The sequence below is a fragment of the Acipenser ruthenus genome, chromosome 19 (assembly GCF_902713425.1).
Source record: "Acipenser ruthenus chromosome 19, fAciRut3.2 maternal haplotype, whole genome shotgun sequence".
NCBI classification, from domain to species: Eukaryota; Metazoa; Chordata; class Actinopteri; order Acipenseriformes; family Acipenseridae; genus Acipenser; species Acipenser ruthenus.
Genome location: NC_081207.1, coordinates 16,940,886 through 16,958,418, shown reverse-complemented (window position 1 = coordinate 16,958,418; position 17,533 = coordinate 16,940,886). Strand labels below are relative to the sequence as shown.

Here is a 17,533-nt window from a genome sequence, read left to right as displayed (position 1 = left end):
GTGTGCTGCGCTTATTTTTCAAATAATTCATATAAAATACGCAATGCAAATATTTTTGAATAACATGTTTAAATAGATAACCATGAATAAACTAAAATAAGAGGATAGCGTCTCGCTTTGTGTCAATTTATCAAATCTGTCAACACTACTCTTTTTTAAAGATCGCTCATCTCCCAGTACAATTATTCAGAGAAAGTGGATTTGTAACTAAATCTACTACGGTGTTTCCCTTGTCTGGTGAAATTAAAAATATATATATAGAGAAAATTCAATTCTAAATACTGAAATGTATTATTTTTCTCAATAACAGTCGGCGAAATTCAGTGTTTACCCGGCATATTAACAGCCCGCCTCTGCTCACGAATGATTGGACAGCTGTCGGATCTTTCACTTTCCCGTTGGCTACTCACTCGCCTTCAATTTTCATGCAGAATACCGTGAACGGCCTCTGCTTAATTATGATTGGACAACTGCGTAAACTTGGCAGATATTTGATTCTCCTATTGGTTAAACTTACTGTCAGTACCTGCAACTGAAACAGACAGAGTTAATGTCCCACCCAGCTAATTTATGGTTGGGCTACCGCAGAGAAAATGCAGATATTCAGTTGGATGATCGTATCGCAGAGGTACTTCAGGAAAGAAAAAAATATGTCGAGTACGTACAAGCACAGCACCACTTTGAGGACCAATGCTTTACAGGGACGACGGGGGCCCCCCTAGGAGGCGGGGCCCCGGGCTTCAGCCCATGTAGCCCATTGGCTTAACACCCTGACTGGAACCTGTCCAACACTGATATCCTTCCCCTACAGAACATCCAAACTAAACAGGTAAGGAATGAAATATTATGACAATGTAGCCTGAAGCATGCTTTTGAGTGTACAATGTAGGTACAATACTGTGGCCAGGCTGGCTGGTGGTGACGTCAGGCCAGGAAGCAGACAGACAACAATAAATGTGAGTGAATGCACTGTCGTGCCGGTTTATTATAAATCAAAAGATTTAACAAAACAAAACACTGCACACACAATAAAACAAAACGGACAGACAAACAGACATGGAACACACAAGTATTGCGCTTGTATAAACCCAGCATGAATAGCAATTGTAATGATTAAGCTTTTTAGTTTCTCTTTCACTCATGTCTCTTTCCACCTCTGAACACACTAACCATGTTCAGCCACAGCTGCTGGTTTTTATATTGTGGCAGAGGGATTAACTGGCTATTAATTACCTAGTATATCCCTCGACTACATTCGGCACAGGGTTTCTCACGTGTGGTCACAGCCAATTTATCAATAATTACTTGCCGTTAACCACACATTCTCATGATTTTATCTGGATGAGGCATTTTAACCGCATCCAGGCTGTAAACAATAACAACAAAATGGTGTGTTTTTACACAAAAACACAAATACATTTTAAATAATAATAATAATAATAATAATAATAATAATAATAATACAACAAATACAAATACAAATACAAAATAATACATATGCACACAGGGGCGGGGTGTACCCCTTCACAAATACACAGCAATCCAGCCTCACATCCCTTCTCTTGTCCATATAGAGAAAGTACTCACGTGATAGAAGGCGATTCTCTCGCGGTCAAGGGATCTGCTAACCAGCACCTCCCCAGTGTTCTTATTGATGTAGAAGATGCCTTTGGGCTCCTGATCGGCTCCTTCTCCTGTGAGTTTGAACACAACGTTGTCCGGCATCTCGCTGGATATTACCTGAGGGTGGGTGGGATATAAAGATTAACATAGGTAGCGGGGGGGGTGTTTACAGACATCTTTTGAGTTGTATTTATTGATTTGTGTATTGTATATATTTAAGCAGGTTTAACTAGGGTTTAACCAGAATGTTACTCACATGAGACTAAAGTTCATTTTCAGAGAGGTTCCGCCAGTGGCAGCAATTCAAAATATAAAAGACACAATTCAGCAGTATAGACATAAACATATCGAAAGTTAACAAATCCCCCCCCCCCCCCCCCAATTGAATACAATACAGAGTAATGGATTTTAATCCATGCTTTACATTTTCTTTTTTTTATTTATTATGATTCCAAGTGGTTCTGTAGCTCCAATACTGAGTTGTAATAATTTTCCTCTATATCCATGTGACCAGACTGGCTGGTGGTTACGTCAGGCCAGGAAATGCAGGACAGAGTGATGAGGGAATTGCGCTGTTGTGCCGGTTTATTGAAAATAAAAGGTTTAAACAGAAAACAAAACAATGAACAAACAAAACGGCTTGCTGGCCAAACCAAACAGACAAAACTAAACACTAACAACAAATAAGTATCATGCTGGTTTAAAGCCAGCACGAGTAGCAATTGTTTAATTTAGTTTACAGATTTACCGCCTCTCTCTACTCCTGTTCTCCACTCTGAACACCCAACCCTGAGTGAGTGATTCGTGCATCTATATATACAGCTGTGTTGGGATTCAATAACTAATTAATCATTCACTTAAATCCCAGCACGTGAACTAATTGGTGCAATCCCCATGCCCACATGCATTTTATCTGCATGTGAAGTGATTGAGCACTCCCTGTGCCTAAATACAAATATACATTTTAACAACATTTGTACTACATAACCCAATTTATACCCTGTGCACCTATATAAATATACACCAACAATAACACAAACATACGCACAGGGTCGGGACACCCCGTCACAATCCGTCTTTAACTGTATGAGCTTGCCTAGACAATCCTAACTGTCTGGCAGTAAACATCCTCATTCCATTCAAATCATGTGACAATGGGATCCTTCAACTTTGCTGGACCTCTCTCAATATATATGTGGAGTAGGTTGGGCCAGCTGAGTTCAAATGTGAATTGTCACTTTTCTTGACTTCAGTGCCTGCAGCAAGGATCTCCAGCTAAGCTCAGAGCAAGCTCAGAGCTAGGTAAAGACTGACATTGAGAAAAAATATGATAATACTGGAGCAAGCAACATAACCCAGAACCACTTAATAAAAAAAAAGAATAATTAAAAAAGGGAAAAAAAGAATACATTAAATACATTTGAAGCTACTTTAAAAAAAGTAAATGTAACAGTCCTCTTCACAAAGCTTTATATTCCGAGTTCTAGAATGAACAATGTAATACAATAATTACAGTTTTGTATGCATAAAACTTTTGTAAACAGTTAAAACCAGCTATGGTGTAGAACAGTTTCATGAATATCAAACTATTTCATCACAGACAAAACAGTCTTTTTAAAACTTTGTGGATAGGGACCCATTTCTGTAAAATCAGTTTTTGTTGTTGCGATTATTCAAAGACCCTGCAGTACGGTACATTCCACATCAAAGGCCTGGGAGCATGCTGTGTAGGGTAATGAGAATAAAATGAATAGGAATGCTTTTAAAGTGGGATCAACAGATGGTTTTAGTAGAAGTGGGGACGAGTTTAATTTATCTTACACAACTTAATGAAGCAATGTCACAAATCCACTTTCCACTTGATGACATGGAAAATTGAGTCTTGGGGCTAGATAATTCAGCTGGCTAATTCACAAGACTCTTGTGCTGTTCACCTCTAGGTTTAAGAGCCCTGGGCCTTTACAGTGTTGATTCTGGAGCTGTACAACAACTCACATCGACATAGCAAGATTTTCTGCAAAGCAACAGAACGTTCCTCCTTTGGTGGTTTTGTAAAGGTGTGAGACTGGAATTTGCATGTTGCTTATTAGCTGAAGTTTTTGGTCTTTAGCCTTGAAACTCTTCTTTTTGAGATTCAGAGGGTTTCACATTTCCCAAGCACTTCTCAGGCTTTGATCAGATATTATTGCCTGTAGCAACTTCTTGTCATTCAAATGAGAGGAGCACCAATTCCTGTGAGAATGCAGTCTTGAAGAGATTGGAGCCCCTTACTCTGTTCTTTAACCTAATCCGAGTTCCACTTCTATTTTAACGTGAACCTCGGGACTGTAATGGGACAAGATCTGGATTTTTTCCTTTGTTATTTAAAGTGCTTCTTCATCTGAGACCTTTCCCTTGCCTGGTCTCTTAAAGTAAACTAGACTATAGATTATTTTCCATAATTCTGTAGAATGCATATGTTGTTGAACTGGTACAAGATCTGTATTGAAGCAAACTTCTTGGTATTCTTTTGCACTGTCCACTAACTTCCCCTCTCACTTTGCTACCAAGCTGCACTTTCCTACACTAGTATGGAGAAACATATCTTATTTTCAAATGGCTATCCATATTTAAAATGACTCAATTCCTTCTCAACAGCTACAGTGCCTAATATGACCAATATGTATTATGACCCAGTGGTCCCCCAAACCAGGACCTTGTTCCACTCATGTACTGCTATGTTTAATTACAAAAATACAGACCTAGTAGGTTGTAGTTAATATATAATTTGTCATCACAAATCTATTGCAAATGTTGTGGATTAGATATATATATATATATATATATATATATATATTATATATATATATATATATATATATATATATATATATATACACACACACACTATATACAGTGTATATATATATATATATATATATATATATATATATATATATATATATATATATTGTAAGGCAGCGGGTTGTGTGAGACAGCAGGGAGGGGGTTAAAACCTCCCTGAAAAAAAAGCACCTTTTTGTTAATTTGCTTTTGTTTAATTTAATTGTTTTATTGTTTGTTAATTGTTTTATTGTGTATTATCCCCTGCACCCGGGGGCGATTAAAAATTGGAACTGGGTGCAGGGTATTTAAGATGTGCAGCCAGGCTGCACGGCGCTGCTGTGTAGAAGGAGGCAGAAGTGAGGTGCTCTGCTTCCGAGCAGTCCGGAAACCGAGCAGTGGTTTTTGTGTTCGGTGTCAGGTAAACGGCTTAGCCGTCCTGCAAGTTAGCCAGGGAAATACCTGTTTAGTAAGCGCTCCAAACAGAGTTAGGTTTTGTTTTGTATTTTGTTTATTTTTGTGATTATTAAAATATAGCGCAACCGCGCTTAAAAAACTCAATTTCTGACGTGTTGGGTCTATTTTTAAAGGGGCAATGAACCCGAGTGGGTCCAATTTGTTACTATATATATATATATATATATATATATATATATATATATATATATGTATGTTACGGCCTCTTGGGCTCTGATAACAGTGCCCGGTCATTGACGTCAATAGCCGCTCATTTTGGATGATGTTGTTTTCTTAACATAAATGTAAAGTACTTTGGACATTAACCGGCCATTGACAACAATTCCCAGTGAATCTCAGGCAATGTATGTAACTATGCCAATCTGTAGCAAATACCTTACAATGTGGGACAATAAGCTTTCCACCTGCTGTCTCTTATTTTTAGCAGGAGTAAGCCTGGCCAGGCAACACTATTTTTTTTAAGAAAAAGGTACACAGAAAGAAAAAAAAAATTGTTTTTCTATTAGGAGTGTATGCCTTTAAAAAAATACATCCGTATAGGTTATGGAAAGATACAAAAAAGCTACAAATAACAACCAAAAAAATACAATGCTGCTGTGTTATTACTGTGTACACCTTGCCCTGCTGTTGGATCTTCATTCCTAAACCGTGATCATCAAGAATATTATCTCTGAAGAATCATCCTTCTCGATTTTCATTACAAGTGAGTCCTAGCTTTTTCTTTTTGCATTGCTTTTGCATTGCATTATTTTTGGGATTCAAAATATTTTGGGGGGAATGGATATTTTGGGATGTTTAAACAAAGACATTTTGATATTTGGGACTATTATTATTATTATTATTTTTTTTTTTCGCAATTGACTCATCTGCTAGTAATCTGTTCTTACTGTTTGACTTCAAAGCATATACATGTTTTTGTTACTTTTCTCGTTCTTTTCATTCCGAACATTTGCAAATACTGTATAAATAAATCTTTAGAATTTGATACATTTTCCCGTATCATATTTGCTATTAAGCAGTTCTTCTATTTTCAGTGAGGTGTATATTGTATCTCTCTGTTCTTCTCTTATTTAGAAATAATAGTTGAGAATGTATTTGATTTATAGAGCTGTTTGTTATAAATTGATAGTCAATAGTTTCAAAAATGTCATATGCATTGTTGTTAATTTAAATCTGTATAGTTGGTTCTTTTAAACATTGGATACATTTTGTTGAATAAAGCAACAAAGTATTCTAAAATATACAGGGGGTGCTTTTTTTTACCTCCAGTATATTTTAGTAACTGTATTTACGATTTTTTAAACATTGACCACCTAGTACTGGGTAATGTCGTCATTGCCCGGTCAATGTTGTTATTTAGATCTTTATGACTACATTTACCGACAAAATCGGCCAATGATGTGAATGACTGGCCAATGCTGTCGTTGCTTTTGGGTTCTGACAACTGTGTATCGGTCCAGGTTCCTGATGTGATTATAAGCTTGTTTCAATTAAAAAAAAAAAAAAATGGACAGGATTTATTGGTACTGACTGGTAGATATGGGAATCTGCAGCAGATCATGTACAATACTTTTGCATTCTACTGGTGGCAAACTATTTTGTACAACCTGCAGTGTTTCATTGGATCACATGTGTCGAGCTACGATCCAGCGGCATTTAGACTCAGACAGCAATCAAAACCCAAAAAAGTTGCGGATAACACTTTTTCTGAAACATTGGCACGTGACAACGTAGTAATGTTAAATATTATTAGTTTCGCTCCATACAGGCGGCTACAGTTGGGACTGATTTAAAACAAAATATATATAAAATACATTAACAAAGCAGGTTACTCTTGATCTCTGCATCACCATCCTGTATTTGTTCACAGTCGCATATTCAGTAACTTTTAGAAGCAATAACACAGATTACGTTCTGACAGTAAGTTCATATATACGAGACACTTTTTTAATTTCATGGAATATTTGATTTCATTAAACTATTATCGATTTGTTCGTTAAATAATTTGATTATTATCGTTACCGTTACAAGCCTAATTATTATTATTATTATTATTATTATTATTATTATTATTATTATTATTATTATTATTTGGTAAACACCTTTATCTAAGGCAACTTACAGGCGTATAAAGGTAAGGCTTCAGATAGCTGAATATATCAAACACAGATACATTTGGTCAGTCTGATATCTGTACTCTTTACCTACAGTTTTGAGAAATCCTAGACTTTAGAAAGTGGTATGTCAGAAATGAGAACAACAAAGAAACTTTTTGGAAGATCAATGATAGAACTACTCGAGTGAGTGGAGCTGTTAACAGATGCCTGTGTGTACCTCTAGCTGTTGTGCCTACCCACCAGTCATTAAAATATAATGAACAGCTATTCAGATGGGACAGCACCACCTATTTATATCACAAATGTAAAGATACACTTTATTTAAAGATACACTTTAATTTTCCTTTTACACAAAGCATACACATAGCCTTGTGATCTTGGATTTCCTAGAGTGGCTCAGTTGATGACATACATTATTTGTTTCTGGGTGAGAAAGACTGCCTTGATGTTGTCTTTTAACATTTCAACCTACCAAGACACTAAAATGATATGTGGCTTACATTTATTATTTCTGTTTCATTGCTAAAATAAAACCACTGATCTGTGTGGCCAATGTTTAGAAATGTCCTGGGATTGGACACCAAAATGAGAAACACCCATGGATATGTACCAAACGCTTTTGCGTAAACAGGCTGTCGTGTTTAAATGAATGATTAACCTCATATCTGAGATTGGTTTTAGCCGTAGGGTTGACTCATTGTTGACTGACATCTGTGCCTGCTAAGTTGCTGCTGAGTTTTATGATTTATGTTTTATGTGGTTGTATTATGATTGATTATTATGATTGAATCTAGCTGTGGGAATCCAGCGAGGAGAGACTGTTGGAAAAAAATCCGAACCTAGCAGCGTTCTGGGAGACGCCAACTACTAGACAGGTCTGTACCCTCCCCCCACCGCACCTGCTCCCACTACTACTGTACCTATCTGTCTCACCTGTCCTGCTATGACTGCCTCTCACATCCCTGTTATTCTGTCCTCTCACTCCCGTCCTCTGTCCTCTCTCCACCGCTGCTCCCCTAACAAAGCTGATTTCATCTCTGCCTTTGCCTCCCACCTCTCATTCGATTTCCTTGCTCTCCCTGAAACCCGTCTCTCTCCTGATAACACTGTAAGTCCCAACTGTCCTGTTAGGTGATTTCAATATCCATTTCCTCTCATTCACTCCTTCAACTTCTCTCTCTCCATCCCCTCCTACCCACAAGGCTGTCCGTCAACTGTACCTCACCTGCTCCAGGGCCTGCTGCCTCTCCACCCTCTCTGTCACCCCCCTGGACCTCTCTGATCACTATTTCATCTCTTTTTCTCTGTCTCTACCCTCTCTCCCTACTCCACCTACCCCCACTGTCACCTTCCGCCGGAACCTCCGCTCTCTCTCCCCCTCTGTCCTTGCCTCCACCGCTGTCTCTCACCTCTCCTATCGACTCCTTCTCCCAACTCTCTGTAGACTGCTACCTCCACCCTCTTCTCCTCCCTCACCTTCTCCCCTGACTTCCTCTGTCCTCTCACCTCCCAACTCCCTGCTGCCCTAGACCTCTACTGCTCCTTCCTTTCCTCCTTCTCTACTCTCTCCTCTGCAAAAAACTTCTATTTCCAATCTACTATCCAATCCTCCACTAACCACCCCCGGAAACTATTTTCTACCTTCTCCTCCCTCCTCTATCTCCTTTGATGACTTTGCCTCTTTCTTCTCCTCTAAAATCTCTGATATCCGCAAACTCTTGAACACCTCCCCCCACCCCCTCTCGCTCCAACCCCAACACCCTCTGTCTTGCCTACTAACTCACCCTCCTTCTTCTCTCCCCTCTCAGACTCTGACCTCTCCTCCCTCCTCCAGGGCCACAAACCCACCATGTGCGTCCTGGACCCCCTCCTCACTCACCTCTTTCAAGCTACTGCTCCTGCTCTACTCCCCTTCATCTCCTCCCTTCTCAACACCTCTCTCCTCTCTGGCCTCTTTCCCTCTGCCTTCAAACAAGCCTCCATCACCCCCCTCCTCAAAACACCTACCCTCGACCCCACCCCCCTCCAGAACTACCATTCTGTCTCCCTCTTACCCTTCCTCTCTAAAATCCTCGAGCAGGCAGTACACTGCCAGCTCTCTGCTTTTCTGTCCAACCACTCTCTGCTCGATCCTCTCCAATCTGGAATCCGCTCTGCTCACTCCACTGAAAATGCTCTCCTGTCAGTCGCTAGCTCACTAAACTCTGCCTGTGCTGCCTCTCTCTCCTCTGTCCTAATTCTCCTTGATCTCTCTGCTGCCTTTGACACTGTCGATCACTCCTACCTCTCGAACCGCACATACCAGGTAACCTGGTGTGGCTCAACCTCCACACCTCACCCTCTCTCAACAGGAGTCCCCCAAGGATCAGTCTTGGGTCCTCTCCTGTTCTCTCTCTCTCAATACCTGTAAAACTCAACTCTTCCGTTCTGGACAATACAACCTCTGCCTTTAATGCATTTTAACTTGCACCCTAGTTTATGTATTGCTCCCTAGTTTATGTATTTAATCCTGCACTTAATCCAATCTGTAGTATTTTATATTTCTGCACTCGTATCTAACTCTGATATAACTATCAACACTGTTATCTGCTCTTGAACTGCCCCGATATCAAATTGTACTGTGTTTTGTATTTGCTCTTATTAGGACTGAAGTCATTGTATTTTGTATTTTGCTCTTAATTGTACTCTAATTCTTGATATGTATTTTTTGTATACAACTGTAAGTCACCCTGGGTAAGGGCGTCTGTTAATTAATTAATTAATTAATTAATTAATACATACATACATACTTATTATTATTATTATTAATAATAATAATAATAATAATAATAATAATAATAATAATGTGTATAATTGTCTGCTGTGGTGGTGTGAGCATCTTGCCAGGTCATCATTCTAAATGAAAATGTGTTCTCAATTTACTTATTGATTGAGATTATATATTATATATATATATATATATATATATATATATATATATATATATATATATATATATATATATATATATATATATATACACACACACAGTGCCCTCCATAAGTATTGGGACAGTGAAGTCAAAATTGCTATTTTTGCGGTACACTCAAGCAATATGAAAATACGATTAAAAGATGAATATGAGGCAAAAGTACAGAATGTCACCTTTTATTTCTAGCTGTTTCAACACATATATGTTTTACCAACTAAGAATAACAGCACTTTCAGAGTTCCATCCCCCCATTTTATGTGAGCATAAGTATTGGGACATTTGGCTCACAGGTGTTTCTAATTGATCAGGTGTTTCCTGTTGTACTGATTGTTCACACATAAAAAAGCTGTGAATGTGTAGTCTCAGTTCTATCCTTTGCTTTTGCCTTTGGAGTCTGCGTTTGGTGTCAGTAGGCATCATCCAACATGAAGACTAGGGAGCTGTCTATGAAAGAAAAGCAAGCGATTTGGATGCTAAAAGAAAAGAGGAACTCCATTAGAACCATAGCAAAGTTGGACATAGCCAAATCAACAGTTTGGAATGTCCTGAAAAAGAAAGAAACCTGGTTTCTTCAACAATCGGCAATGACCAGGTCGGCCAAGGAAAACAACAGCAGTTGATGACAGAAAAATGACCAGAGCTGTGAAAAACAACCCTAAAATAAGTGTCAATGAAATCACCAACAACCTCCAGAACGCTGGGGTGAAAGTGTCACAATCTACTGTTCGCAGAAGACTTCGACAGCAGAATGACAAAGGCTACCCTGCAAGATGTAAACCTCTGATCAGCACCAAAAACAGAAAGGCCAGATTAGAATTTGCTAAAAAGTACAGAGATGAGCCAGTAGAGTTCTGGAACAGAGTTTTATGGACAGATGAGATGAAGATTAACCTTTATCAAAGTGATGGGAAGGCAAAAGTGTGGAGAAAAAAGGAACTGCAGATGATCCAAAGCATACCACCTCATCTGTGAAGCATGGTGGAGGTAGTGTCATGGCATGGGCATGCATGGCTGCCTCTGGAACGGGCTCACTCATTTTTCATATTGCTTGAGTGTACCGCAAAAATAGCAATTTTGACTTCACTGTCCCAGTGCTTATGGAGGGCACTGTGTGTGTGTATATATATATATATATATATATATATATATATATATATATATATATATATATATATACAGACGTGCTCAAATTTGTTGGTACCCCTCCACAAAAAACGAAGAATGCACAATTTTCTCTGAAATAACTTGAAACTGACAAAAGTAATTGGCATCCACCATTGTTTATTCCATATTTAATAGAATTCAGACTTTGCTTTTGATTTTTTATTCAACATAATATTGTAAATAATAAAACAAATGAAAATGGCATGGACAAAAATGATGGGACCGCTAACCTAATATTTTGTTGCACAACCTTTAGAGGCAATCACTGCAATCAAATGTTTTCTGTACCTCTCAATGAGACTTCTGCACCTGTTAACAGGTAGTTTGGCCCACTCTTCCTGAGCAAACTGCTCCAGCTGTCTCAGGTTTAATGGGTGCCTTCTCCAGACTGCAAGTTTCAGCTCTTTCCATAGATGTTCGATAGGATTCAGATAAGGACTCATAGAAGGCCACTTCAGAATAGTCCAATGTTTTGTTCTTATCCATTCTTGGGTGCTTTTAGCTGAGTGTTTTGGGTCATTATCCTGTTGGAGGACCCATGACCTGTGACTGAGACAGAGCTTTCTGACACTGGGCAGTATGTTTCGCTCCAGAATGCCTTGATAGTCTTGAGATTTCATTGTGCCCTGCACAGATTCAAGGCACCCTGTGCCAGGCGCAGCAAAGCAGCCCCAAAACATAACCGAGCCTCCTCCATGTTTCACTGTAGGTACGGTGTTCTTTTCTTTGAAAGCTTCATTTTTTCGTCTGTGAACATAGAGCTGATGTGACTTGCCAAAAAGCTCCAGTTTTGACTCATCTGTCCAAAGGACATTCTCCCAGAAGGATTGTGGCTTGTCAATATGCATTTTAGCAAATTCCAGTCTGGCTTTTTTATGTTTTTCTTTCAAATGTGGAGTTCTCCTGGGTCTTCTTCCATGGAGCCCACTTTCGCTCAAAAAGCGACGGATGGTGCGATCAGAAACTGACGTACCTTCACCTTGGAGTTCAGCTTGTATCTCTTTGGCAGTTATCCTTGTTTCTTTTTCTACCATTCGCACTATCCTTCTGTTCAATCTGGGGTCGATTTTCCTCTTGCGGCTGCGCCCAGGGAGGTTGGCTACAGTTCCATGGACCTTAAACTTCTTAATAATATTTGCAATTGTTGTCATAGGAACATCAAGCTGCTTGGAGATGGTCTTGTAGCCTTTACCTTTACCATGCTTGTCTATTATTTTCTTTCTGATCTCCTCAGACAACTCTCTCCTTTGCTTTCTCTGGTCCATGTTCAGTGTGGTGCACACAATGATACCAAACAGCACAGTGACTACTTTTCTCCATTTAAATAGGCTGAATGACTGATTACAAGATTGGAGACATGTGTTTTACTAATTAAAGAAACTAATTAGTTTGAAATATCACTATAATCCAATTATTTATTATCTTTTCTAAGGGGTACCAACAAATGTGTCCAGGCCATTTTAGAATATATTTGTAGAATAAGCAATACTTCATCTCTTTTCACAGCTTCTTTGCTTTATTCTATGACATACCAAAGGCATGCAAGTATACATGATAAAATAGCTTTTAATTTCATCACTTTTCAGGAGGAATGAAGCATTATTTCAATGAGCTGTAAGGGTACCAACAAATTTGAGCATGTCTGTATATATATATATATATATATATATATATATATATATATATATATATATATAGTATTAGGAGTGGGCTCCAATATCGATATTTTTGATATGATAGCGATAATTTGTATATCGCGATATCGTGGGATTAAAAAAAAATTACATAAGATCGCAGATTTTTTGCAGTATAATTGCTAATACTGCTAAAAATACAAACGTAGTATAATCAAGTTTATTTTATATTAATTACAACAAAACCTATACATACCAATCATTGTTAGTCTCGTAGGCAAACACCACACATTAAAGTATTTTAACCATTTCATTCTATTGATTGGCGTTTTTCTTAGAACCCGAGTGACAAATGTATTTCAAAAATTCAATAGCATAAATAAAGAAAAACAACAAATCCACAACCTCATGTGCTCTACTCCCATTTCTTCACCTGTTTCCTCTCACCAGCCAATCCCTTACCAGAAACTATATCCTGTTTTCAAAAAGTGCACGCATCAACTAATTAAGAAACAAGACCGCCTGTTTTAAAGGGATACACACCTAAAAAAAACGACAAAAAAATAATAATAATAAACAGGAAAATCGGCTTAAATAATTTGATATATGTATATATCATTTTTCCATTCAGAACGTGCTCACAAGGTACCAAATGCTATTTGCATGCTGCATTAAGCACTATTGGGATTATTTTGAGATATGCGCATGCGTCAGTGTGGTTCATTGCATTTTCCCCCTGCGATTACTTACACTGTTATTAATGTATTTTTAAAAAGTGAACTTTCGGTATTATAAGTGAAATGTATTTTTAAAACATCAAAACACATCTCAAAATAATGCTGCATTTAGCATGACACCGTATTGAATACTTTTAGATGTGTCATGCATTTATACACAGAGAAGATTAAATTACTTCTGGATTGGCTAGCCTGAGCAGTGAAGTATATCATATTTCGGTTTCGAGGTGGATGATGATAGCATGGAATAGTAAAACAATATAACAAGATATTGTGAAACAAAGCTAAGTTAAAGTAAGTTATTGCTTTTCTTATGTAACTATCTATATGTCTATGTTTCATATTGCAATTGTGTTATTATGTGTTTTGGAAGACTTCGATATTATCGATATCGATATCGAAACATGTGAACGACATCGATATACAATTTTCATATCAATGCCCACCCCTAATAAATATATATATATATATATATATATATATATATATATATATATATATATAAAATAAACTCTGTTGCAATTTAGATTCAGTCACAGTGAGAAAGCCAGAATATATGAAGGTTTAAAGTGTTTGTAGCTAAACACATTTGTCCATAACACTATCACTACCTCAATCACACATCAGAAAATAGTCTAATTTTGGAGGCAGTGAATTAGTACTATATTTGCATTTTAAAACCTGCTACTAAACTAGCAGTGCCTTTAGTGTGAATGCATGTCACTGGGTGCATAGCATGTCAGGCACAATGTGATTCATGCTTGCAAAAACAGATTTATTTAACCTAGTTTGTTATAACTGCACATTTGAGACCTAAATAGTGGATGTTAAGTCAGGGCCGTCCTGGCTGCACATGGTCACCCTACACCCTATTGACTCTGCCAGGGTAGGTGTCTCTATTGTCCAACCTCTGTGTACCTCTGAATGAGAAGCCTGTGACCTGCTTTCTACTGGCAAATATCAATATTAGTAGGACTGGGTGGTGTGACAATATTTAGAAAGACTTTGTCAAAAAAAAAAAAAAAAAAAATTAAAATGTACTCAATTTCAGAGTCCTCATTCCTGGTAGTTGTAATTGTAGGTAATCCAGATTTGGATAACTGTGATGACAGCCAAGTGCCTACGTTTCAAAGGATAATGAGCATTTCCTTTGCATTGCATCAGGAAATTCACTTGTGCAAATGCATTTCCCCAAGTGTTTTCCCTCAATTTCGCAATGATTCTCATGGGTGCAGTGCATTTATAAAGAACAAGTCAGTACTTGATGGGGTTCCTTTCCCTACCTCCAGATGCAAGCGTGTGTGCAGCCTACAAGCTTCAACTCATGCCTCTCATTACCACCATATTGATCTACTGATTTCCTCAATGCCGGTGTTAAGAGTACGGCTGGATTCTTTGGTAACGCCATTCATCAGATACACACACACTTTGTATTCTCATTATTTTATAGTTTTACAGTATCTTTTCTCATGACAGCTACCACAGTTCAAGCATCACACATGATCTGTTGTATTAATATATAAATAGTCCCAACTGTTACAGTGTTAGACTAATCTGGTTTTATATGGAGCGTTACAACTATTCAATTTGTTTACTAAATTGTTACATTTGTATTCAATAAACACATTACATTCTATGAGAAACATGATGCAGTACATTGTTTCATTTAGCTTATAGAGTAAGTAGCTTGTTTTTACTGTTCACTTTCCACAGTGGTTCTTATTGTGCTGAAGAGCTTTTTCCGCAATTCAGGAGTTTCTCCTCAGTTCTAGTTTCCTGCCATAGACATATGTATCCTACGCCAGGTCAGCCAAAGTGTCTTTATAAACGTAAAAGTCAGCGCCATCTAGTGATCAGCTACTTTGGATGAATTTCCCAATTTTATTGCTGGCAATACACTGCTGTGCGCAAGATGGTGCTGGGGCTTACTAATGGCTGTGGTCAAAGGTTTTGTATCACCCTATAGAATTAACTAATTTTCTTTCATAAAGTCAAATGAAATCTGCTGAATAATGTTACTTTAACATATTGAATTACATACCGATTTGTAGTTTTCTATATACTTAATGGAAAAATGACAAAAAAAAATAATAATAATCTGAGAAATCTAACATGAAATACACTACTATTGTGGCTTCCGGGAGACTTTTGCGATATCATTTTGTAGTTTCTTTGATTGCATTAGAAAAGATGGAAATTAAGTTCATGTATTTTATTTATTTATTTATTTATTTATTTGAAATGATGTCGCAATCCTACAATTCTCGGCTATAGCTGTACTTCCTAATCTAGTAGTATAATAACTTGTGTTAAGAACTAATAGAAATTCCTCAATTAATAAATAGGGACATGGTAAGCATGGGTATATGGGTGCAAAAGCACCCACTGTAAAATGTGGAGCCCCTTAGTGAAACAATCCTAGCTATTGCTTAAATAATTCCAAAGACTGTATACTGTATCTTCAAACATAAGGTTAAAGTTCCTGCACTGCAATATTGGCCCTATTTAACACAGTTATCTGAGTTTGTCTACCCTATTAATCTCAACTTGCATTAACAAACAAGAATATAGTGGTCTTGAGTCTTCCCTCCACACTGTCTTGTTATTTGAATTGATGGGATGCATATCTGCACAGCTGCAAAGCCACACCACATGTCAAACTATACATCAGTTCACAGTAATTGCACTGCAATTACATGGAAATCATATGATGTGTAATTCTAATGAATACTGAAATCCAATAGAAATAACAACTAATTCAGCATGTGTGTTCAATAGATAAAGCTTACCTGAAACTTACAAAAGGTGCTGATTGTGTTAACTGCAGGTGCACATGTCGTTATCTCTTTAAAAGTAACAAATCGCCCTTATCTCAGTTAAACCAGGTCAAAGTCTATTAATGCCGCTTCTTCTCATGGAGATGTGATAATCTATTTAATTCAATAATATTAACATAGAAGATGAGAAAGTCAGAATATCATTGGGACTGTTGTCCTCATCTTAACATGCCGCTATAACTGACCATTTCATTATTCGTTAAATATAAAAATAGAATTTTGCTCAATTTAACTCAAAGCCCTTGAAACAAATTAATAAAACAGAGCTTGCCAGCCCCTCACCAACTTTGGCCCAGTTTTAGTTTTGCTTGACACAACTTCCCTGTGTTTTACATGATTTTTAATTAGAACAGAAATTGTCTTGAGGAATTAAATACAAATGTGCTATTGAACAGGCTGAACAAACAGTTAGAAGCTAATTACATTAGCTGCCCTCAACGGGTTTACACTAAAGAGGTTGGTTGTTTTCTTCAGAGAATTCCTGTGTGCATAGTTATTGATTTTCACAGAGCAGTTAACTGTTCCTTATCGTAACCCTACAACCCACGAGCAAGCCGGCATAAATTTTGCCATGACAATACATGGCTGAGCAAAAAAAATAGTTGGGTGACAGACTGTACAGGGCAGCTTAATAGAGCTTTATAAAAAGAGATGGGTTTTAAAGCTTTTGAGAGGTGAACACTCCAGGCTGGAGTTTACAATTATTCCACAAAGCAGAACACCTAGAAATGTTCTCTGCTGCCCTGGTTGTTGTCACGCCCCCTCCTTGAGTTAGGATAAGCATACAAGGGAACAACATTAAGATGTTTGGTTCAGTGGTATCAGGGCCTATTAACAACATTTAAAGAGTAGCAGGATTCCAAAAAATGCAGCATTACACATCCCCACGTGTTGTTATAACTGTTTCAATAACGTAAAGTCTGTTTCAAAACTCTTTTCAAAATGACCACTCTAGTGCACTAATAGTGTAAGGATTATTGCCCACATTGTCAAACAAGTAACACAGCAATAACTATCCATGATGTGGTACGAATAGAAAAGCCAGAGCACTTACGTTTTTTTTTTTTTTTTTTTACTAGACACTTAATTGAACTGATACTCTACTTAATTGTTTTCAGCTCTTGAACAGTTGCAGATTTCAAGTTAGCTA

The 17,533-nt window shown here is 37.6% G+C and overlaps 1 protein-coding gene and 1 long non-coding RNA gene across 3 annotated transcripts in view; one reads left to right on the top strand and one right to left on the bottom strand.

Moving 5' to 3' along the window:
- The window catches only part of LOC117424173 (cadherin-13-like), a 581,895-nt gene that overhangs the window by 306,626 nt on the left and 257,736 nt on the right, over positions 1 to 17,533 (bottom strand). The window contains exon 5 of one of the 2 annotated variants that reach the window (XM_058992546.1): positions 1,588 to 1,740. The exons of the other annotated variant lie outside the window; for it this stretch is intronic. Coding sequence (XP_058848529.1) covers positions 1,588 to 1,740 — 153 coding nt within the window. The remainder of the gene's footprint in view (positions 1 to 1,587; positions 1,741 to 17,533) is intronic. 2 annotated transcript variants of the gene reach the window in all.
- LOC131698762 (uncharacterized) overlaps positions 388 to 17,533 on the top strand; it is a 39,984-nt gene continuing 22,838 nt past the window's right edge. Inside the window, exons 1-2 of the long non-coding RNA XR_009307772.1 lie at positions 388 to 829; positions 7,835 to 7,915. This is a non-coding gene — a long non-coding RNA (uncharacterized LOC131698762). The remainder of the gene's footprint in view (positions 830 to 7,834; positions 7,916 to 17,533) is intronic.